Source organism: Elaeis guineensis, chromosome 4 (assembly GCF_000442705.2).
Source record: "Elaeis guineensis isolate ETL-2024a chromosome 4, EG11, whole genome shotgun sequence".
Classification (NCBI taxonomy): Eukaryota; Viridiplantae; Streptophyta; class Magnoliopsida; order Arecales; family Arecaceae; genus Elaeis; species Elaeis guineensis.
The window spans coordinates 59,592,209-59,615,394 of NC_025996.2; the positions used below are offsets into that span (position 1 = coordinate 59,592,209).

At 35.9% G+C, this 23,186-nt stretch overlaps 2 protein-coding genes across 2 annotated transcripts; one reads left to right on the forward strand and one right to left on the reverse strand.

The window, feature by feature from the left end:
* Positions 1-4,036: 4,036 nt before the first annotated feature.
* Positions 4,037-9,080, forward strand: LOC140857348 (uncharacterized). The gene is made up of 3 exons (XM_073256136.1): positions 4,037-6,186; positions 6,279-6,828; positions 8,939-9,080. Exons 1-3 carry the CDS (start codon positions 6,177-6,179, stop codon positions 9,078-9,080), a joined length of 702 nt encoding a protein of 233 aa, XP_073112237.1. The 5' UTR covers positions 4,037-6,176.
* Positions 9,081-9,164: 84 nt separating this feature from the next.
* On the reverse strand, positions 9,165-19,988 carry LOC105042784 (uncharacterized). Its single transcript, XM_010920103.3, has 3 exons — positions 19,806-19,988; positions 17,830-17,995; positions 9,165-9,651 (listed from the first exon to the last, which is right to left on the reverse strand). The coding sequence occupies exons 1-3, from the start codon at positions 19,882-19,884 to the stop codon at positions 9,396-9,398; spliced, it is 501 nt and encodes a 166-aa protein (XP_010918405.2). The 5' UTR covers positions 19,885-19,988; the 3' UTR covers positions 9,165-9,395.
* Positions 19,989-23,186: the final 3,198 nt, after the last annotated feature.

Below are 23,186 nucleotides of genomic sequence, written 5' to 3' on the forward strand. Positions count from 1 at the left end.
AGAATTAGTCTGCTCAGGTCGTTAGGAAAGTTTGCTAGACCATTATGAGTTTGTTAGACGGTTACGAATAACTATCTGAAATTTATTATAATAGAATAATCAGCTGTAGAGAGATTATGAATTGTCCTAAGTTGGAAAATAGCTATATCATAATTGTAATACAACTGTAATATAGTTAGAAGATAACTGACTTGAAGTCTTACTGGCTGAGTGAGAGGTCGGCTAAAGTCGATATCCCATTAATATAAACTAGCATGTCGGCTGTCATAGCACCAAGTCGTAATTAATTGATCTGATTTAGTATAGTGCTGACAAGAGATATTTGACTTACAGATCGGTATGAGGCTGATATCTTCTAATGCTGCCATGTGTCAGAGATCGACCTTCTGATGAGCTCGACTGTCGGTCTCCTGATGAGGTCCACAATCAAGACTCATATCAATATTCTTGTCGACTCGAGAGCTTCTGAGTTCCGAGGATATTGGCTGAGATGATATGACCTCACAGCAAAGGTGATTCAAAGAGTGTCGGAAATCTCACTCAATGTTAGATGTAACGAAAGTGGTTTGTGCTGAAATATAATCTATATTGATCAAGGTGAAGCCATCTTTTAGACTAATGTCAATGTCCCCTTATATTCCCTCTATAGTTGGTCCAAGGATGGTTTGAAGATTTCCCGAGTCTTGTGATCATGAGGACTATGGCTCTAACCTACAGTAAAAATATTTCATCTTCCATGGGACACGAGCAAATTACCAAAAACTGAAAGAAAAAAAAGGGTGAAATCTTCTCTCCCGGATAGTGAACGCACCTCTTGTCAAAAAAAAGATTGCGCATGCAATGCATATGCTAGGTTCTGGTTATCTTAACTAGAGTTTTACACGTGTGATACATGTGCAAGATATTTAGAGATACCTCGGGTTCCTCGCATAACGTGTCAGGCAGGTGTGTCAGAGGCCGTTTACACAAGGTTTGTCTTCCTTTTTTTTTTATTTTTTAAATACTAAGCAGATGAGGTAGAACTATCACAGACTCCAGTCATATCTCATATTGCGAGACTGAAAAGTCAAAATGAAACCTGCTTCACTTTGGGAGCTACCCTCATGAACCCCGCCACAACCCTTTCCTATTGTATCTAGAATAGACATATGATTATTGTGCACGAGCTGCGAATTCTTTTTAATTTTATTTTACATATGTACGTACACTAATCAGGAAAGAATAACAAAAAAGAATCACCTCTTGTAAAGGGATTTTTGTTTTTCAACTGGATTACAAATGACTCGGCATGAATTGGATTTCTTTTTTATTTTTTATTTAATTTGATTTTCGATTGAATCTGAATATGCTTCTCAAGTCCAAGCCATTGCCACACTGATTGATAGATGCCATCATACACAACTTTTATACCCTATATGTGGTTGGATTTGGCAAGCTACGATTATACGATCACATAACAAAGAGGTCTAGCATCATCAAATGCAATGGCATTGACATGACTATAAAAACTATGCACCGGAATAATCCTCGACCAAAACCTGCACCCAAGTCTGAAAAGTTGCAAACCAATTATCTAGTGCAACAATAGATTAGTATAAATTTCCAACCTAAAGCCTACACAACCATTTAATATGAAGCAGGCACGAAATCTAATAAAAAAGTTGCATAAGAGTTGCTTAAGAACCCGCTATATAATTTTCTATTCCCAGCAAAATATGGGCCAAGTGGAAACCCCAGAATATCTACTCGATAGACTTCATTAGCAAGAAACATTTTTGTTGATGTGTTACCATCTATTTCCAAGAGGGATAAATATTTTCTTTCATTGCCAAAAAAATTCGCTGCTCGATACTTTGCAGGTTACTATTTCCATGGCACAATGGACGAGATCAACTTGTATAACAACAAAGAAATAAGTTATTCTTCCAATAATTTCCACAACTAGAGAACAAATATAAAATTAGCAGCCAAAGACAATGAGGAGATGGGTGAAGAAGGATGTACCATAAAGCATCATATTTCACATTATTCCAATGATTTGACACCCATAAAAGCATATATGGAATACAATTATATGTACAATCAGAGTGCTAGAATTCTTCCTCGGTTCTTTATTATGTCATGGAAACAGAAGGCACAATAAGATGCATGTCCTGAATGTTTTATAAGTCAAACCCCAGGCATCAAGTTTCTTTTAGCAACATGGACTAATTTCTTATTCCAATATCACAATTGCACGCCAACTACACATTATTGAATAGGGATTAGTTTAATTAAGATGCATCATTTTATGCTGCTGAGGTGATATTCCTGGATGATCCTTATAAAATATACCAGGTTCTGTGTTTTTTTATTGGATTTGCGCCATTGGAGTTAATAACTTCAATTAAGGTATTAAAGAACGGAAGCAAACAAAAATCTGTTGAGGACTCCATTTTCAAGTGGAGGAAGGCATCATTAGCGCTATCACCAAACAATTATAAAAGGGCATCTGAGTGCACAATGCTTTTTTAAAGCACAAAGCTTTCACTGCTGCAGGGCTGTTTCAGAGTTTAGAATCCATTACATGCAAGTTATATTGGAGAAACCTTACTGTTGTACCGAGACCAGCCTTCTAGTAGTATAATATCATAACAGACCAAATTATAATGGCTCATAATAGCCTTGAAAAACCATTATACTATTTTACAAATTAATTATCAGCACTGGAAACGTATTACAAACTTGGTAACTTAGTGCATGCATTGTCATAGCAATTTTAACAATTTTGAGCATTAGTTTGCAGTATCATAGACAGGGTTCGCCGTACCGGGCCGAACCGCTCGATACGGTGCGTATCGAGCCGGATCGGTGCTCAAACGGTCCGGTTCGGATCTTTTTTTCGAGAAACACCCCGAAACGGTACCGAACCGAGCGGTTCGGTCCGGTTCACTTCCATACCGTCCAAAATCGGACGGTATGGTCCGATTCGACGTGAACCGAACTGTACCGACACTCCATGTGCCAAAAGTGACTAGGGGGGAGGGGGGAGGGGGGGTCGGAGATCACATGCATAAAAGAACCCTTACCTGCTTTGGAGTTCTCTGAGGTGTCTCAGAGAACTCCCGAGGGTCCGAAGGTCTCAACGAAACCGTTGAGACCTCCAAAAAATTAGAAAAAAAAAAAAAAAATTCTGTCAAATTGCAGGAGTGGTTCGAGGAGAGGCTGATCTTTGATCGAAGATAAGATAATGTGTTATTTTCTTAGTAAATATTTTTTTTTAATTTTTGTTGTTAAAAATAGGATAAGAATGAGAAAGAATGAAAATAAGAAAAAATCATGCCAAAATCTTGTGATTTTGGGATGATTTAATTATATGTGATAGATCTTTGGAAGATCTACACGATGACACCAAAATTGTTAATTTTCGTTAATTATATATTTTTTTAAATATTTTTAAATATTTATTTATTTAAAAATTAAAAAAATTAAATTTTAGGAAAAAAATCAGAGTTTGGGAATCAGAATGATTCAAACTACTTAAATCTAATTTCTAATTTTTTTTAAATATTTGAAATTAAAAAAATATATTTTTTAATTATTTAAATTTAAAATTTTAATTATAAAATAAAAAATATATAAAAATAGTGTTATATTTTAATTAATTTAAAAATATTATTTGAAGTATATAACATATTTATTTTGAATTTATAAATTTTAAAATAATTATTAAAATTATTTTAAAATTATATATAATTATTTTAATTATCGTTAAACTATCGTGTTTTGTTATACTTGCATATATTTATAAGAAAAAAATTTAGAGCATGACGTTCGTTCACTTTAATTAATCAGCTATTTTATAGTATATATTTATTTATATAAAAATTATTAAAAAAATAAAAAATCAGTGTTAGTTTTGAAATTGAGAAGAATGTTTAGAATGATTCAAAACAATTGAAATATTTGAATCTAACTTGAAATTTTTTTGAAATTTTTTTTGTAAATATTTAAATAGTAAAAAATATTATCAAATAAAAAATATATGTAATTAGTGTTATATTACAGGTAATTCAAAATAATTAGTATTTTGTTATATCTGCAGAAATGAGTAAGAAGAAAGATCAAGAGCGTGACATCGGTTGAGATCATGGCGAGATGCTCTCGGCTCGGCATCATTGGAGATGCAAATGGTGCAACACAGAGTTCAAGGAGGAGGAGTGACTAGGTTGAAGCAGCATCTAGCTGGTGGTTATCCTGATGTGTCGATGTGTCGGAAATATCCGCAAGAGGTCCGACAATTGATGAAAAAGTACTTTGTTGATTCGAAAGCAGCGAAGGAAAGGGCAAAGCAGAAAAAGATCAAAGTAGACAGTCGAGCTGCAGAGCCACCTTCTTATCACTCTAGAAAGTCAGAGGAGGTTTCTGCTCCAGATGATGAGGAGGCACAGATTGAGGCTGCCATTCATGTGAACTTGGCGGATCAGTCCCAACAGAGGAGATGGCCCGGTACAGAGACCGATTCGGACCATCATGCTACGAATCAGGATCTGGATCAGCGACTGGTAGGGGAGAATTCGAGTTCAGGAGGACTACTCAATTAGAGAGCCTGGTGGTAGAGGGATCAGACGTAGCATGTCTTCTTTGTTGGGAGCTTTTGGCAGTAGGAGGAGGTCCTCCAGAGATATTCCAGCAGGAGCCAGCATTCAGGATTTGGATCCACATGTTTTGCCCAGCAAGGATTCAAAGCAGCAGAGAATTGACAGTATGCTGAAAAAAGATAAGAAGAAGGATATGTGGCGAGCTATTGGATCATGGTTTCATTTCAGCCATATTCCAGCAAATGCAGTAGCCAATCCTTACTACCGATCTGCTATTTCAGCCATAGAGGCTGCCGGCCAGGGTGTAGATCCTCCAGGACCTAAGGACATCTATGGTCAGCTTCTTGACAGCAATAAGGAGGATCTGCAGAGATGGATTGCTTCTTACAAAAATAAATGACCTACATACGGTCTGACAGTGATGTGTGATGGTTGAACAGATCCTACTAGGTGGAGCATCATTAATTTTTGGATATACTGTGATGGAAAAATATTTTTTTACAAATCAATCGATGCTTCAGATAAGATGCACGATGCCACATATATCCTTGGTCTGATGAAGGAGGTAATTGATTCAGTGGGTGAGCAGCATGTCGTGCAGGTCATCACAGATAACGAACCACAATATAAGGCTGCCGGAGAGTTGCTGATGGAGCAGCGACCGCAGATATACTGGACCCCATGTACTGCACATTGCATTGATCTTATATTGATGGATATCGAAAAGATTCGTAAGGTACAGCAGGTAGTGGAGATTGCCCAGACCATTACTAGATTCATCTACAACCACACATGGGTTCTTTCATTAATGCGGACGTATATTGGGGGGAGATCTTACGACCGGATATCACACGGTTTGCTACCAACTACATAACACTTGATAGTCTTCTTCAGAAGAAAACAGCCCTACGTCAGTGTTTGTCAGTGCCGAGTGGCAGGAGAGCAGATATGCGAGGGCCGGCACTGATGGAAGTCATGTGGAGAACTTGTGACGAGTCAGTCATTTTGACAGCGGACTGAGAAGATAGTGAAGGCTATCAAGCTTTTATATGAGGTGTTTCGCGCCGTGGACAGCGAGAGATACCACCAGATGGGCTTCCTATATTACATGATGGAGAGGACAAAGAAACAGATCAGTGAGAATGATCCCAAGCATGCTTAAGAATTCATTAACATTATTGAGCGTCGTTGGGACTATCAGATGGGCAGAGATTTGCATCTAGCTGGTAAGTTTGGATTCAAGAATGTTTTAAAATATTTTTTCGAAGCATGAAAATAAAATTGTGCTTAATCAGTCTTGAAATTTATCTGCAGCTTATTACTTGAATCCGAGATTTCAGTATACTATTCCGGAGATAGATATGGATAGCGAGCTTCTTGCTGCTCTTCGCAATGTCATATATAAGATGGTGCCCGATCCAGAAATCGCATCGTTGTGTCTGCAAGAGGTATGCTAGTTTAAAACAGATGTAATTATTCAACTGAATTCGATCTGATATATTTATAAATAATAAATATATTTTATTTCAGACGAAACAGTTTAGAGAAGGATCAGAGAGTTTTGGAGTCCCATTAGCTGTCGTAAGCAAAAAGCAGATGAATCCAGGTAAATTACATATCAATAATGAGCAATGTAGATTGATATGTAATTTTGCTTAATAATATCATCAAATTTGATATATAATTTTACTTTTGTAGCTGAATGGTGGATTCATTTTGGAACGTCAGCAGAAAATTTGAGACATATGGCTGTCCGTATTCTTTCTCAGACGGTCTCTGCTAGTGGCTGTGAGCGTAATTGGTCCACTTTCGCCCTTATCCACAGCAAACAGAGAAATCGTCTGACACAAAAATGCCTCGACGATCTTGTATATGTTCACTACAATCTGAGGTTGAGGCTAAAATGTATTCAGGAGGAAGTTCAGTTGAAGTACACTGATCCGACGCTGGATGATTATGCCGACGAGGATGACAATCCGATCATCGGATGGCTTGCAGATCAGCAGCAGGAACCAGAGCTTGATGAGCCAGGATCCCCTCCACGACCAGCCAGTGTGGTGGCAAGGGAGATCAGGGTGGATCCAGGGCAATGGACAGAAAAAAATATTCCACATAGGGTTCTAGCTGATCAGCCACAGTCTGAGGGGACAAAAGGGACTCATTCATCACATGACTCGCTATCCGATACATCTTCCCAAAGATTCGAGCGAGAGATATATAGACGTTCCTCCCGACAGCCAACAAGAAGGCATCCATCCTCCCAATCACAGGAAACTCAGTCACAGAGGGGCACAAGGGGGAAAAAAAAGACAGTTGCACGTGCACACTCTCGAGAGTACAGGAGCGATCTGGTTCAGATACGGACACCAGGAAGAGTGATGATGATACTGGTAGTAGTAGCCATGGATCTGATGATCAGGGAGGAACTGGAGGACAGGAGACCACCATTTATGAGACACAGCCACAGGATGATATTCGATTCACCGGTGAATCTCAGTTTACGCATGTCACACAGGATAGGGATCATGGTGGACGAGTCGGTAGAGATCGTGGAGAGCCAATTTCATATAGACGACGGGCTCCTAGAGGTCGTCCAGCATATGATGCAGCTGCGGACGATCTTACACGTAGAGTAGGGTCCATGGATGTATCTGGATCATCCTCGCATTATGGATCCTATTATCCACAGCCACCTTATGATCCATATGCATATGGTGCATCCGAAGCATCATCTTCTAGTGGTTACTACCCTATGTAGCCTGGAGCAGCTCCAGGATCAGATTTTGCTACTAGCATATTTGGATGGGCTCCTCCACAACCGTACCATCATCTCAAGGATACTTTTCAGAGTCAGAATTTTAGCGAGAGATCTGAGATGTCTTACAATCCAGAGAGGATGCCTTATGGGATGATGAATATTCGAGAGTACGGTGCAGCTTGGCTAGAGGATTGGACTGATGTCCCTTCAGACTATGTTGATGATCCAGATATCTACGAGCGTCACAGACACTCGACAAGAAATTAAATGCAGAGTACATCTTAAGGTTCGTATATCAATTATTTGGCTTTGTACTTAAATATTTAGATACATTTTAATGCGTATTTTATATATTTTTTCTTTAGTTTTAAGATGACATAGTTGTAATATAATGTAAATAAATATATGTTTGAAATTTTGGATCAAGAATCTTTGTACCGCAATCTAACTCCAAATTGAACCCAAATATGTCAATAATATGCAATATAATTCATATTGAGGTTGTATTTATCAATTATTAACTTTAAAAATCAAAAAATATATATATATACCGGTACCGGACCGGTACGCCCGGGCGTACCGTGTGTCGATACGGTATGGTACCGATATCGTACCGTACCGTATCCGGTCCGGCACCGGCATGACGATCGGTACCGGTACAACGAACCTTGATCATAGATATACATAACAAGCAAAACCTCCGATCCTCAGAAATTATATTACTAGTATCCAGAACATGCAATCTACCTCAAGAAAAAGCACACAAAGGTGAGCCTGTTGAAGCTTTAGTACTCTACTAAACCAAATTATAACAATATAAAACTACGGAGGCATCAAAGTACGGATTTTACATGAGAGCATATATTTTTTCTTATTCGAACAACATCTAACGACCAATGGCCATTCAGAAATCGAAATTTTCTTTTTATATAGCAGAAGATTGAAACAATGATAAAGACATATACTGCACATATTTTAGAACATGTGCATTCTACATTGTCATTTTCTATCCTAATACGGCAGCATGAAAGCATACTATTAAAGTGCATAGAATAGGGTATCAAGCATATAATGTATACGGTTGTTTTTCAGTCCAACATGATGGTATAAATATTGGATAAGCATGGTGAATCTTCATTTTCAAATAATGAGGGTTTCTAATGGCAAGACAGCATACATGACATCATTGGCGACATTTGTGTGTTCAAATTCCAGATAGGTGTCTTCCATGGTAGATGGAAGCTGTGCAGTGCCCATAAAAACAAGCACTTTTTTCCTTTCTTCTTTGGTTCCAAGAGTTTAAAAACCAACCAAGCAGGTGACAACTGACTCATTGCTTGACCTGGAGAGGATTGTTTTCCATAATGCAGATTATGAAGCGAGGGTTTCACGAAATCATGACTAAATTTGATGTACCACTTCTACCATGTCTTGTTTTTCTTTACTTTTTTCTTTTCTTTTTTTTTTAAATTTTTTGATTAAAAGGCAATCAAACAATTACCCCATGATCTTTGTTTATTTTTATTTTTATTTTTTTAAATTCAAGAGAGAAGCTCAGTTTTTGCTCTTGCCTAATAATGGCAATATGCTATCACCAAAGGTCTCATTTTCCCTTTGCTTTGAATGCATTGTTTACAATGGCCTTCTTTGTTAATGCATTCAAAACAATAAACGGCACTGCAATTACTGTGTTAACAAGGCAATACTTAAAATGCAACCAATATCTCCCAATATGCACATAGAAAAATTACTGAAAGCCTACAATCCAAGCAAATTGCTAAGATCATCAGGTGACCAAAATAACATAAATGATAGTTAGCTTATGGTAGGAGCAATTTGCCATGATCATCTGATTAGAGCAGTATAAGTTTATAACCCTACAAAAGCTTGATATGTATGGCATTACATATCTATAAGTTACACTTAACGCTTCCTAATAACTTTAGGGTTCATTAGAAATGAAACATCATGATGAAGTCAGCGAACAGGTGATTGATTATGCTACATTAAAGCACATGCCTATAACTTAAATTCAGCAAAGCCAGTCAAGAAAAAGCTCAGGAGTTGCTTGGAATAACATTAAAGAAATGGTAAACCTCATCCTCATCAAACACTCCAACCTCAGTTGAGCAAACAGAGCAGCAAACAGGCCAGAATACCACATCATTCTCAAGATTTTCTCGGGACTTCTCCGAAGACATGCAACCGTTGGGCTTCCTTGACTTCCGTTTCCCCTGCCGCAGTATCTGATCAGTCTTGACATTGCAGTTGAGAACGAACATGGCCCTGTACTGAGTCACATATTGCTCATGCCTGTGATGTCAAGATCATTGATGTAGTTAGGGATTGAGCTAGTTGATAACTATATCAACATGATTATTACCGATACCAGTTTAGTCCTTCCCTACCCTCCCCTGCAACCTTGCAGTGGTCATTTTCATATATGCATCACCTCTAGATCTAAGGCCAGAAAAGCCAAAAACAATTGATTACTAGGTTTTATTGGAGCACATTATATTGACCAACTCCACAATATTGACCAAATCATAAAGACAATCAACATATGAACCTTTTGAGAAAAAGTGAAAGTAAGTACTTATATAAAGTTACTTTTACAATATGAAGGCCTTCACAACTTCTGCAGATCCAAGGCCATAATAATATGGTCACACTATGAAAAGAGCTACAGGATGTTAGTGTTGGATGTATGCCCTAGAAGCCAATTTTCGCTGACGCATATTATACTTCTAGAACATAATTTTGTACTTATTGGGTAGTTATATTACCATTCATGTTTATGTGTCCATAAATCATCCAAGGGATTAACAAGATGATGACACATATTCTCAAAGAGTTGAGAATTTGAGATATGTATCATTGATGGTTAATTCCTAAATTACTCCTGATCATAGGATTATCATGGAGATGGTGATTGATCTAGATAGACTAGTGCACGGATCGCTTCCTTCGAACAGATGGGTCTCGAGTTTGCAGTGTAGAGACACTAGAGTGAGAGTCCAGGTGGTTATTAGAGAACAACTAGCACTGAGCGTGACCAACACGAAAAGTCACATGGATGTCTGCTCACTCGTTAGTGACTTTCTCGATGCTGCAGTTGTATGACTGGTCCTTCGACCTGAGATGATATTACTGCTCGCAGTGAGGCTGCTGGAGTTTGACTGACACATCAACATGGATCTCAAGAAGCCCTTGTAGTAGATGTTGGCGACAGTTGATCCACTGTAAGAGTAGGGTGTGCATCAAGATGGGATCTATCGATCCTAGCAGAAGAGAGTAGTCCTATGAGATTTAAGAGGCTGAGTCCTTAAGTCTATATAGCCATAGCAGTTTGATTGATGGAAAAGAGTTTCCACAGAATCACATATGGACTTCAGCTAATTGAATCTATCATATGACCAATGTTGAGGTTTGACGATTTATCTATGACCTACCATCTACTCGAAACTCACGATAGAGGGACTAAATCATACGTTAACTACACCTAGAGGTTCATTTCAGTTCTACTGAGTTGCCACTACATAATGCTAGGTGTCACTAGTGGATTGTGAGAGCTCACTAGGATTGTTTTAGATCGACAATCCTTGTTGAGTTAGAATGAAATTATTCTGACCGATTGAAAAGAATTTCAATGATACGATGATAGAGATCATTGTATCTCTCACTACCAGATAGAATTGAACCTATGAGGTCACACAACTAAGCGATTAGGTCTGGAATAAGTAATTGAGCTTATGAAGTGTCAATTGAGTTTAAAGAAATCCATTGAGTTCATGGTAATCTTGCTAGCACATGGTTGGACCCAATTTCTCTTTCAATTAGGATTACTTATTTGATAAGTTAATTCTAACTTAATTACCTGTTAATTACCTACATGAATAAGATTCATGAGACTCCAATTGTTGGATGTCTAAGGTTATGGATCACATAAATTAAGGATGCAAGTCCCTTATGAATCTCCTTGATAGTTATTATGGGGCACCACTTTGATTTGATCAATTTGGGCGTGTCCATTAATTAGTGAGTCTTTGATTTTCATATGGGGTGTCTCTTGGGTGCAAAAGAGGGTGTCTAATTATAGATGCAAAAGCTCCAATAGTTGGCGCCTAATGGACTTCCTAATGTAAGTTGGATAACTTAAATTAATAGGAATCTTGATGCAAGTAAGACTTGTATTATGAGATTGAATAAGATTCAATCCTTATACCTATTTAAAGAGACCTCCCCTAAGGTCCCTAGAATATCCAAACCAGCAATCCCTCACACCCAAAGGCTCTCCCCACGCCCTCTCTTCCTCCCCTTTTCTCTTCTCTTGGATGTTCTACACGCCTTTCCCTTGCGACGCACGTCCCAAGGTGTTCCATGCCCAAAGGAGTTTGAGTGCCTCTTCCTTGCTGGTTTCTAACATCTGATAGCAGCAAATAGCAAGGAGAAAGTCTAGAGAAGAGAAGAAGAAAATCAAGGAGAAAGATCAAGTGTTAATCGTGATCCAAGCTTCGTTCAGATTCAGCAGGCTGAATTTTGGAGAACCAAAATTCAGATTAAAGAAGACTGTTCCAGGCTGATCCCGAGTGAATACTCATAGAGGCTGAACACTTGTGCGGCTAAGAGAGAACCTCTTCTCTTCCAGATCCAGATTTGAAGAAAGGGATTGCGAAACAGGTATGTGATTTGATCACAATCTAAATTTCAGCATATATCAATTTCAGCATATGAAATAAATCCATGTGGTTTTATGTTTTTATGCATGCAAAATTCAGATTAAAAGTGTTTTAATCTTATTCTCCGCTGCGGTATTTAGAAAATAAAAATTTTGAAACACATATGCATGCACCAAACCCGAAATCCAATAATGTATACTACAGAAGCAAATTGCTGTTAATCCATATAACCAAGCCAGTAGGCCTAATGCAATTAATGAAATAAAACCACATCCTCATTGTCAATGACTTCATACTTGGTTCCATTCTGAGATAGCACTATTCCAAATTTGATTAATGATACCTACATCTGAACCTCTGAATACCATTGAGTCTCTCAATTCCGAATTTGTTTAAGTAGAAAAATCCTCACTGTTTACTTGTCAGACAAAGTGATAAACCACAGAAATTCTACAATTATAAACATCAAATGCTTCATGCCTTAAGTGCATAAAATTTTGTTCTTTGCATCAAAGCAGAAAATGGACCCTGCAAAAAGTTTCTACAAGATCTTCTTTGTGGGGCATTACAACAAATTTTGCATGTCAGTAGCCAGAGAGACCTACGGGCTATAACTGCAATGATACTTACTAGTCAGTAACTGTGCGCATCTGTCACCACTCTGAAAAATCTGAAATTTGATACTTACTAATATTAAAAAGAAATAAATATATAATAAACCACATAAACTGTGATCAGCCATATGTTCTTTAAACAGGACTATTACAAATTGGATCGTCAAATTTACTAATAGGCGATTATATTTTCATCCTACAATAACAATACCTCCACTATTCTGAAGAGTGAAATATAATTCCAGCACTCTAATTTTGCTTTTGTAGTGGTAAACTGAGTATATAGTTGAACAGCTCAAATTGCAAAAGAGCATGACAAATATATGTTGCAAAAGAGCAATCAACATTACTTACAAGCATATATTTCTAATTGAATTCCATTTATGCCAAAAATCTTTTAGATACTATTTATTTTTATTCTGGGATGTTTTAAATTTAATTAATACATTATATAAGCAAAGGCTGGTTGGTTGGCACTTGGGTTATTGATTTATGATTTGAATTGTTTTTGGCAATACTGTATTAGCTAAACAGTTATAAAATAACAACAATTTCTTATGTAGCTTGTTTATGTTTTTAGTGCTACTGCCCATTAACATCCATGTTGTTTAATAACTAATATCATACTTGATCAGGTTTAACTACAACAACCCTAGCACTGCAGGACTATTTTGCATTATCCATGAAGTTACCAGTGTTTGGTATAGCATAGATTTGTCATTTTAGTGGAAGTCTAAAACATGACCTGAAACTAGACCTACGCCCAACTTTGTGTTTTTTGGCTAAGGGTGGTTTACAGGGATCTTGCAGCAGCATGTGGATCAGAAAGGAGAGAAAATGCTATATTTCACATATTAGACTCTCTTACTGTGATTAGTCTGGACTATTCCTGATCCATACAGCTTCTTCCACCAAACCAAACTGTCAGCTGACTATTACCGATTGCCTTCCCTTACCACTTCTGTGAGAATGTCTGCATGCATGAAGAAGGAACTTCTCTCTCCTCCCATGCTGATGGCTCCAATCCCAAGGAGAAAGGATGTTGATTTGCTAGACTAGGATAACCCTGATTGGGTTGAGAAAAAGAAAGATGGGTCCAAAGGGAAACAGAAGACCAAACCTAATGGGCCTAATGGGTGCATCAATAATTAAAGTGAACCTGATCCAATCAGATCTAGAAAGGATTTGGGTCCATTCTGGCCCAAATCTCAGACTGCAACTTCAGTTGGGTTGGGCATGAGCCGTACCACACCTGAGTCCAGCCCACTCATCAACACATGATTTTTTGTGGATGTAATAGAAAAGAGCTTAGCCATGTTGCAAGTCTCGTATTGTTGGAGAGAGCTACAGGAAAGGAAAAAGAAAACCACATCAGGAAAAGTAACATTTCCATTTTCGTGCTTCTTTTGCAATAAAGACTACAGCAAATGAATTACCTCAAAGATATGATCGAGATTCTTGTTGCAAATAAAAATATCAAGGTAATCTTATGGAGAACAATGATATCTCTACTTTGTTAATCCAAGGATATCAAGAGAAATATTTGTTTGAGTCCTAAAGAAGGAAAACAATTAATTCATCTTGGATTCCATCTTCACTTCAAATGCAAATATGTAAATGCATGCATGCACAGGTACACATGCTTAAGTATTATATATCATATTATATGATAAGTAGCCATTGGAATACTTAAGAACATAAGTATAAGTTAAGTACGAGAGGGACTTCGTTATTTCTAAAATGAGAAACCATTGTCTTAATCATTTCATTATATTAAGAGAGATAAACCCTTTAGAGTTGGGGGTCAAAAATGTGCCCATTATTCATCCTGTTTGTAAACCTGCAAATTATTTGACTCTGTCCTCTGTCACCCCTGATACTTTCATTCCAACACCATCTTGACCATCATCCATTCAACACCTCAGCCAAATAGAACCACCTTTGGTACCTTTGGAGGCACCAACATGGTGATGTCGGATGGTGATGGAGATGATGAGGTAGGAAAAAAGGAAAGGGTATGGGGGATGGTCTAGAAGGGGAATGGAATAGTGTCACATGGCAAAGCAAAAGTGGTGGAAGCTAGGAGGCATTGGGGCCATAGAGTTATGTTGCGCTTTTATATATTAAACTAAACTTTCCTGTTAGATCCAAGTAACTAATTTAACTGCACTATAATAAGGCATACTTTACAGTGAAAAGTGGAAAAAAACAAGCATATAGTATAACATACTAACAAGGGTGATGTAGAGAATTTTTTGGAGTTGATTAATTTATATGTTCATCCCGATCTGACTGCACCTCACACATATAATACATAAAATTTCTATTTGCACAATATGATTTTTTTTATATTGAAAAGACCATGTATTTCAATTCAGATAAAAGTGACTACATGGAAATGTCTGAGTATTCTCATTTTTTATTTTGACTAGCAGTTATATGCGCCTATCAACATTTTGATACATTACAAAGCGACAATAATAAGTGGACTTGGTGGTACACTAAAACTTTCTTGCTCACATTACATGAATATGTAATAATTATGTATTTAATTTTCATTTCATATGCAGTTATATATCCACTTCATAAATCTCTATTTTCTTATGAATTACTAGTATGTATTTTGAATCATTGCTTCTATCTGTACATGCTTATGCTTAACGAAATTTGTAACCAAATAATTTGTTTTTAGTTGTAGAGGGTCCCAACTAGCTCAATTAGTAAAGACGATAGGTTTTGGACTCCACTAATCTGGGTTTCAATCCTGCCCTCACCTGACTTCTGCTGCACATCCTCCCGACCTAGTACTTGTTTGAATTTCTAGACCTGGACCCAGAACCAATTTTAAACCAAGCAAATTTTTTTGTCCCAATCCAATTTCAGACAAATATCCACTACATGGGCCATGGATTTAAATACTATTGAAACGAGATGGTACCATCAATACCCTACCATTTCGATGCGAAAATGGGATGAGACAGTGCCCAATCATAGGTATTTGCAAAAGATGCACTAGCTGGCCCAATTGAAACCGGCCAACACCAAGCCTTCTTTGGCTAATATGAGGTCAAACTGCCTGTCCAGATAGGAAAGAGCTGGTACCAGCTAGTACCAATCCAGGTCTGGCTGATATAAAGGCCATCTTGATTGGGATGACAATTTTTTTTAACAAAAGGTAATGGGCAAGGGGCCATGCTAGGTGGTGTGGATGCATCTTTTGGGGATCCCTCTTAAGGCTCCATTGGCCTCTTCCAACCAGCGCAAAGAAAGTGAGAGAAAGGGGGGGCAGGGTGTGGGACTGGGAGATACAAAAGAAAGAAAAAGGATAAGGGTGGGGAAAAGAGGATTGGATGCGGCATCTCTGGGTCAGCAACCCCCTTGCCAATAACCTACATGTCAAGTAGGCAGCAGATCGAATGAGGCACTCCTTCCTTTTCGGGCCAAAAATTGGCAAGACAAGGCAAAAATAGGGAAATTCATGCCAATTATTTTTATTTGGCATGAATTTTGATAAGGTGGACAACATCCTACAACATTACGATTTTCGTTTTCAATAATATATTTTATCTTTTTATAAAATATTATTTAAAATTAAATGGGGAATTTGTACATGTTGCCAGTTTGTTGATCCATGTTGACTTAACAAGTGTCAGTATTGGTACTGGCACTCTGGCATCACCTCTCATTCAAAAATTAGTATAAGATTAAAAAAACATCATTACCTTGATAAATCTATTAAACAACAAAAACCAAAATATTAAAAAATAAAACAAATAAAAAAGATCCAAATATTTATCAATACCTTACTAATACTCGGTACAGGATAGACAAGTAACATATTGGCCCAACTGAAAACCAGTACCAACGTCAGTAGTAGTATTTCAATCCTTGGTACACTAAGTCGACTGGTTGTTTTTGACAAAATTTTGCCACTCCTACACTTTCCCTTTTCTAGCAAAAACAGATAAATACAGATCTGTTTAGCGAACTGTAGATATTGCAAAATCTAGTGAGTATTTTTTATCACTGAGTGACTATATGTCTATCTCTCCTTTATATATGTATATAAAAGAAGAGATAGGCAATAACTAGTCCTTCAAAAATCAAAAGAATGTCAAACATCCTTCATGGCCTGATTTACGTGAAACTAGTAAATAACAAAAAGGAATTTTGCAAACTACGTTGTCAGGCAAACTTTACAAAAGAATTAAATTTTCAATATATATTCAAACAAGATCCACAAAGAAAGTCCAAGTAAAAGTGAGTGATAGCTTTCAATAGTACACTGAGCGTTATATAAAAACATGATTCTACTCAAGCGGGAGCCATTTTTTGCTTTTTAATAGTTCTTCTTAATGAAGCTAACGAGGTTTACATAAGATGCTCTTAACAACTCATTGATCTTCATAAGCACCAGGTTTGTAGATCTATCATAGTTGATTTATTATACAAAAGCGTTACTTGTTATGATTATATGACAAATATAAATGTTGTAAGACAACAATGAAAGTAACCATGAATTATTTTGCGAAACTGATATATTGCAACTAGCCAAGAGAGTTTCATGTAAATCACATCAGGAATAACTTGCAAAATTGATATATTACAGCTTAAGAAGTCCTAGCCATAATATTAGGTCCTCATAAACCATTTAAGATGATGAACAATTACTGCATCGAAGATGATTTGGACAGGATATAATTTGATTCAAGGCACCCATGTCAAAGTCAAGAAAGTTTAATTAGAATTAGAGTTAAACAGGCTTCATATAGGATTCAAAAATGATTACATGTTTGGTTCAACAAAGTATAACACCACTATGTCAGTTGAGACTTGAGAGGATTCAAGTAATTAGTTAGAGATTTCTTTATTATCATAAGGTATGGAGCATACATGATCAACACTTGTTTCAATTTGTAAACTCAAGTAGTTAATTCCAACAGCCCAAAATTTAGACAGTCCATTGTGATCCAAAACAATTAGGAATAAAGAAAATGATAGGAAGGTGTGAAAATGGGAGTTCCCTTCCACCATGAGCTATCAAATTTTAGCATGTCCTATATTGGCCATAGAATAGACACAAGGTCAACCTCACAATATTATAGAAAGCTATCCACTAGAGATGGATGTGCTTCTACAAGCTATTAAATTGAAAGAACACTCAGAGAACTTCCATTTTACAACATGCTGATGCATACCTTTGGCAATCCAAGCAAAGGGTGGTGAAACATGCAGGGCAGCTAAGCACAGCATCAGAGCTCCGACCTTTTCTTTGCTTATGAACCCACAATTCATCTTTATCATCAAGATTTGGATCATAGAACTCCGGTTTAATGGAGTAGTCAATTTCATCATCACTTGAATCTAGGACTCCAAAAAATGATTATAAAACATTTAGGTGAAGAAAAAATCATCATCTAAATATAAAGGAAGGGAGTGTTCAATAATGATGTGAAAACAAGTTAGATTGCTAGCAAGTAGCATGTATTTTTTAGAATACAACAACTTAGCAAATTGTATGTAACAGTAGCAGCCAGTATCTATAGCTGACAAATATATTCCCAGATTAAATATTACCGAGCAGGAATTGCTATGTTACAAATTTCATATCCCAACTGCGAACATCATTACAATGACCACTTGCTCAGAAGTTTTCAGTTTTTAAACAAATTAAATTTTTCTTGGAATGGCTAAGCAATCACTTATCCTGTGATCTAAGAGTTGCAATAATCATAGTCAAAAGACAAAATTTAATGTATTTTTAGCTAGAATAAGTCCTGTGATCTAAGCACCTCTAAGCAGCTTTTTAAGCATTGTTTAGATCAAAATTTATTCGCTTACATTATTTGTATCCTGCATTTTGTGAGGTTGCCCATGCCCAGTCATCACATACCCATCATGTGACAGCATCGCAAGTCTAAGCAAATCAAGTTCTGGAAACAAGTGCTTGCTTCATTCCTTGTGTAGCAGAACTCTAGCTCCAAAATACTGAAATCTTTACTTGTCAACTAACCCACTAAAGACACCTGTAGCAAAACCTTGGTAATTTTTTGGTACCAGGTATGGGCTTTATCTATCTGGATTCTTTCAACATCATGCATCTTCTAAGGAGGATAAGAATTATTAGGACTGATAAGATGTTTGGATCCCTAGTTTCTGCATGCTATATTATAAGCATATTTGAGATAGAAGATATAGAAAAAACATTGAACCATATTATTTGTGAAATAAAAAGAAAAAAATTGAAAGTAGAGTTCGATCCCTTGATAGTGATCAAGAAATAAATACTCTCAAACTTCTCTTCTTCTTCATTTCCACATAAAGTTTAATGCAGGAGATAGATATTACATATTACTATCAAAGCATGGTTAACATAAGCTCAAATTGATTCTTTATATATGAGATTAGACTGATCACTTTCATACTGAAATTTTTCAAAAGAATTAAAGCAACTCCTTTTTTTTCTCCTTTTTTTTGCTCATGATGGTTAGTTATGTTACGGATTGTAACACAGCAAGGTTCAAAGGTTAATGCCACCAAACCATTATTTTGTCGCCAGGTGATTCTCAGAAATATCCTTCTAGTATTTCATTTGTGATGACCCAACAGTGACACAATCCTTAAGAAGAAGATACATGCTTTCACCAATCAGAAAGCGAGCGATCTTAGCTCTATTCGCAACAAATGGTTAATGTAAAGAATAAACAAGGATGAAAATGTGTGCATCAAAGTATCTGCAGCCTTACCAGAACGATACGGGGTCATATTATGGCATCACGTTTGTCAAAGTAATCTTTTATGCCCTAACTCGGATAAAACGTAGAAAAAGAGTGAGAGGAAAAACTTAACTTCGAGAGGGACCAACCATTCTAGTTTCTCCAAAACAAAAACACAAATTGGTCCCAAATTTCCTTTCTGTTCACCGGCATGAACATCAACTCACATAAACTTGCAACAATAACAAGAACGCCACTAAAATAAATACCAACTAACCAACCAAGAATCCCTAATCCTAACATCACTTCTAATCTGATATCTTCTGATAAGGCGATATGATAACATATTTTCTGTTTCATTCCGAATCGCTGAATATAATTTCGCCCAAAATTTCAGTTTCGACTGGTACATTAAAAGTTCCGAAGAAACAAAACAATAACAAGTTACGAGAATTTACCGAATTCTTGTGGCTCGGCCGCCGCCGATTCCGATACGCTTTCGATTTCCATCGCCTCTTTCTCTTTCGGGCGTTCCATAATTCTAAAGCTTCTTCCAAGGTTTCCTCTCCTTCTCGTACTTTTCTAGGCCTCTTCCGCCCAGCACACCTTTGTGGTGACACCGCCTGTCTTACCCTTGGTACCGTGTCATATCTTACCTTGGTACTGTGTCAATCATAACTATGCTGGCCTACCTTGGTACTGTGTCATATCTTACCCCTTTTTTTTTTATAAGAATTTTAATTTTACTTCTTTGTAGCATGTGTGTAATCTTATTGGGCTATTGGATGTATGGTTTGCACTGATTTATGTGACATGGAGTTTTATGATTGAAGTTACGGAGCAATTAGTGGGGCTAGATATGGTTTTCACGATAGCCCGATTTAAACCAGTGTTTTATGATTGTTAGGTCGAACCTCTCGATTGGACCAATCTTTGAAAGATTTATAATCAGCCACATGATTAATACGTAGAAGAGGTTATTGATCATGTGCTTAATCTTGAATTAATTATCCATATCTTGAATTTTAAGCAAAGAAAAAAAAGTTATTTAAGAAAATTTCTACATGTTCACACAAAACATGTTTTAATAGAAACTAGAAAACGAGAATAAGCAAGTTGGTTTTCTTTTTTTTATTTCCGTTGTATTTGCTTATGTCACTTGCACGTTAGGAGTAGAAAAAATTTAAAGTAGCCACAATATTAATGAATTCTTTAGTAATGTTAAAAGTATAAAATAATACAATTCCTATAGAAATATTTGATTTTTTCAAAGACTCAAATAGAATATCATCCATATATAATATCAAAATTATGAACTTATTTTACTGAGTTTCAGGTATATATATTAGTCAATAGTAGTTTCTTTAAATTCAAAGAACTGGCCATCCTATCAAATTTAAGACACTACAATCTAGAGACTTGTTTAAGTTCATAAATAAATTTTCTTAATCTATAAACTGTTGAAAATTGTGTCCCAAAATCAATCGTCAATCTGTTGATATTGAGCTATTATTTATAATTATATATAAATTTTTAAATAATAAAAATTATTTGACATTATTCATCACAAAATTATATATATCTTCTTTAATAAACTCCTGTATTGTGATAAGTCTTAAGACTATTTAGAATTGATAAAAGAAGATTTATCATTTAGTCCTTAAACTTGTTCACGACCAAACGATACGTCATTAATAGGACGATAGTGATATCAAATGTAGGTCGTTGTGTCCATATGGGTTAGTTGTCCTCTTAACCAAAGAGTGTGAAGATATTAATATGGCATACAGGTAAAATATAGGAATACATTTATACCGAATGTGACCAACTATGGAGCACTCTGCTGTCAAGAGTAGCTGGCAAATGGTAAGCAAAGGGTATGGGTATAAGTATCCTTCCGATCTGAGATCACCACGATAACTTGTAAGCAATTCACTATACTTTGGTGCCGGACTATCTGAATTTCTAATTTAGTCACGGAAGGTTTCTGGGTGTAGTCAAATATTTGTTAATCAGTATGTGAGCCAAGATGGGATTGACTCCTCTGAATTCAGGAGTTAATGCATAACTGTATTTCAATTTAGTAAATTCTTAATCAGGATAATCCATGTGATGGATTTGAAAGGTTGAGATATAATATAGTTGACTATTCATGATTGACAGTTAAACCTTAGGTCACCTTGAGTATTAGGGTTAAAGGGATAATTATACGGTAATCATATGCCATTAGATTTTTGAATGTTGCTTTGCATTCATTCGATCAATACGGACGTCGGATCCATTGCTAGATGGCTACATCGATTAGTTCAGAAAATTATTTCTGTACTATCGGTTTAGGTTCGAACCTATAGGATCATCTCAAAAGAAGTTTGTCTGATCATGTAGTTGATTAATGATTGAGAATTATTCTAGGATGTAATCGTCAATTTGATTGATGATTAACCTATTGCAAAAGTTACAATAAATTAATTTGCTAATGGTTAGTAAATTAAAGAAGGATTGATGAGTAATTAGATTGCTGATTAGCTTAATTAGAAATCATATAATCTCACTTTATACTAAAAATTAGATAGAATGGAATAACTTATCATAGCTCGAATCATTTTTTTAAGTATTCGATTTCATATTTTGCTAATGATCTCAGCTTTTATCTTATAGAGGCTTTTGTCCTATCTGTATATATCTATTATAGTACTCACCACTCTATCAGATCTGACTACTTTAATCATTTTTTCTAATTATCTCTCTATCTAATTTTAAATTCCAAAAACATCAATCCTATCAAACAGAAAGTATAGACATATATATCATAAACATCATCAATAAATATGATAAAATATTTTTTACTTATTAGATATGAGAATAAAGATCCATATACATCCATGTAAATGATTTTAAAGTTTTTTTGCTCTTTCTGGCACCCTTCTTAGATGTATATATCTGCTTTGCCATTATCCAACTAACATAAGTCATAAAATTAATGAAATTTAATAATCTTAAGATTACATCCTTCACCAGCCTTTTGACCCTTTTATCATAGATATGTTCAATTTTCGATGCCATAATATAGAAAAATTTTCAAAAGCAATGTGAAAACTAACTTCAAAATCTAAGACTATCCTGTAGTATCCAACTATCTTAAATAAGTGAACGTACTTGATTTTCAATGACAATGGATTATTCACTTTCAATTAGAGGCTTTTTTGATTGAAAGCTTTGCAAATTGTTGGCAATATGTACAGATATACTAGAGTCAATCTATTAGATAGAATTAGAAATATTTATTAAATTGGACTTAAAACACATAAGTATAAAGGATATCTTTCCTTTACAACCATTTTCATACTTTATGTAATTTTCTTTAGGTGTTTCTTCTTTTGCGGAAGAAACATCTGATAACCTTATTAAGAACTTCACCTAATGCCACAACTAATGCTTTCTTTCCTTTTGTGTGGGTGCACCAATTCTTTATCTACTTTTTTACTAATTTGGTGGAAGCAAAGTTCACTCTCTATTTTCTTCTCTCTCAATCTCTTCTCCTTTGCATACATTTGGTTAGTAATTTATTAATTATCTAATTTTCATTATGTGTACTATAGGAGATCTTAAAGAGATCATATTCTAATGGAAGAGAAGTGAGAATTAAATGAACCAAAAATATATCTAATATGACAACCTTAATATTAGATAATTGCATTGTTATATTCCTCATCTCTATAATATACTCATGGTTACTAGTCTTTACCTTATCAGAACTTATAAATTGCTGCTCTACAATATCCAAAAATCATTTGCCTTATGAAATATGATGGGATAGATCCCTTAATGCACTATATTAT

What these genes read in the sequence shown, in the direction of transcription:
- LOC140857348 (XM_073256136.1), top strand. An exon ending in TCCCGACAGCCAACAAGAAG is followed by an intron (nt 6,829 to 8,938) that starts GCATCCATCCTC and finishes CTATCACCAAAG; the next exon opens with GTCTCATTTTCCCTTTGCTT.
- LOC105042784 (XM_010920103.3), bottom strand. Translation starts at nt 19,884, where the DNA reads ATGGAACGCCCGAAAGAGAAAGAGGCGATGGAAATCGAAAGCGTATCG. An exon ending in GGCCGAGCCACAAGAATTCG is followed by an intron (nt 17,996 to 19,805) that starts GTAAATTCTCGT and finishes TTGGAGTCCTAG; the next exon opens with ATTCAAGTGATGATGAAATT. An exon ending in CTTTGCTTGGATTGCCAAAG is followed by an intron (nt 9,652 to 17,829) that starts GTATGCATCAGC and finishes TTGACATCACAG; the next exon opens with GCATGAGCAATATGTGACTC.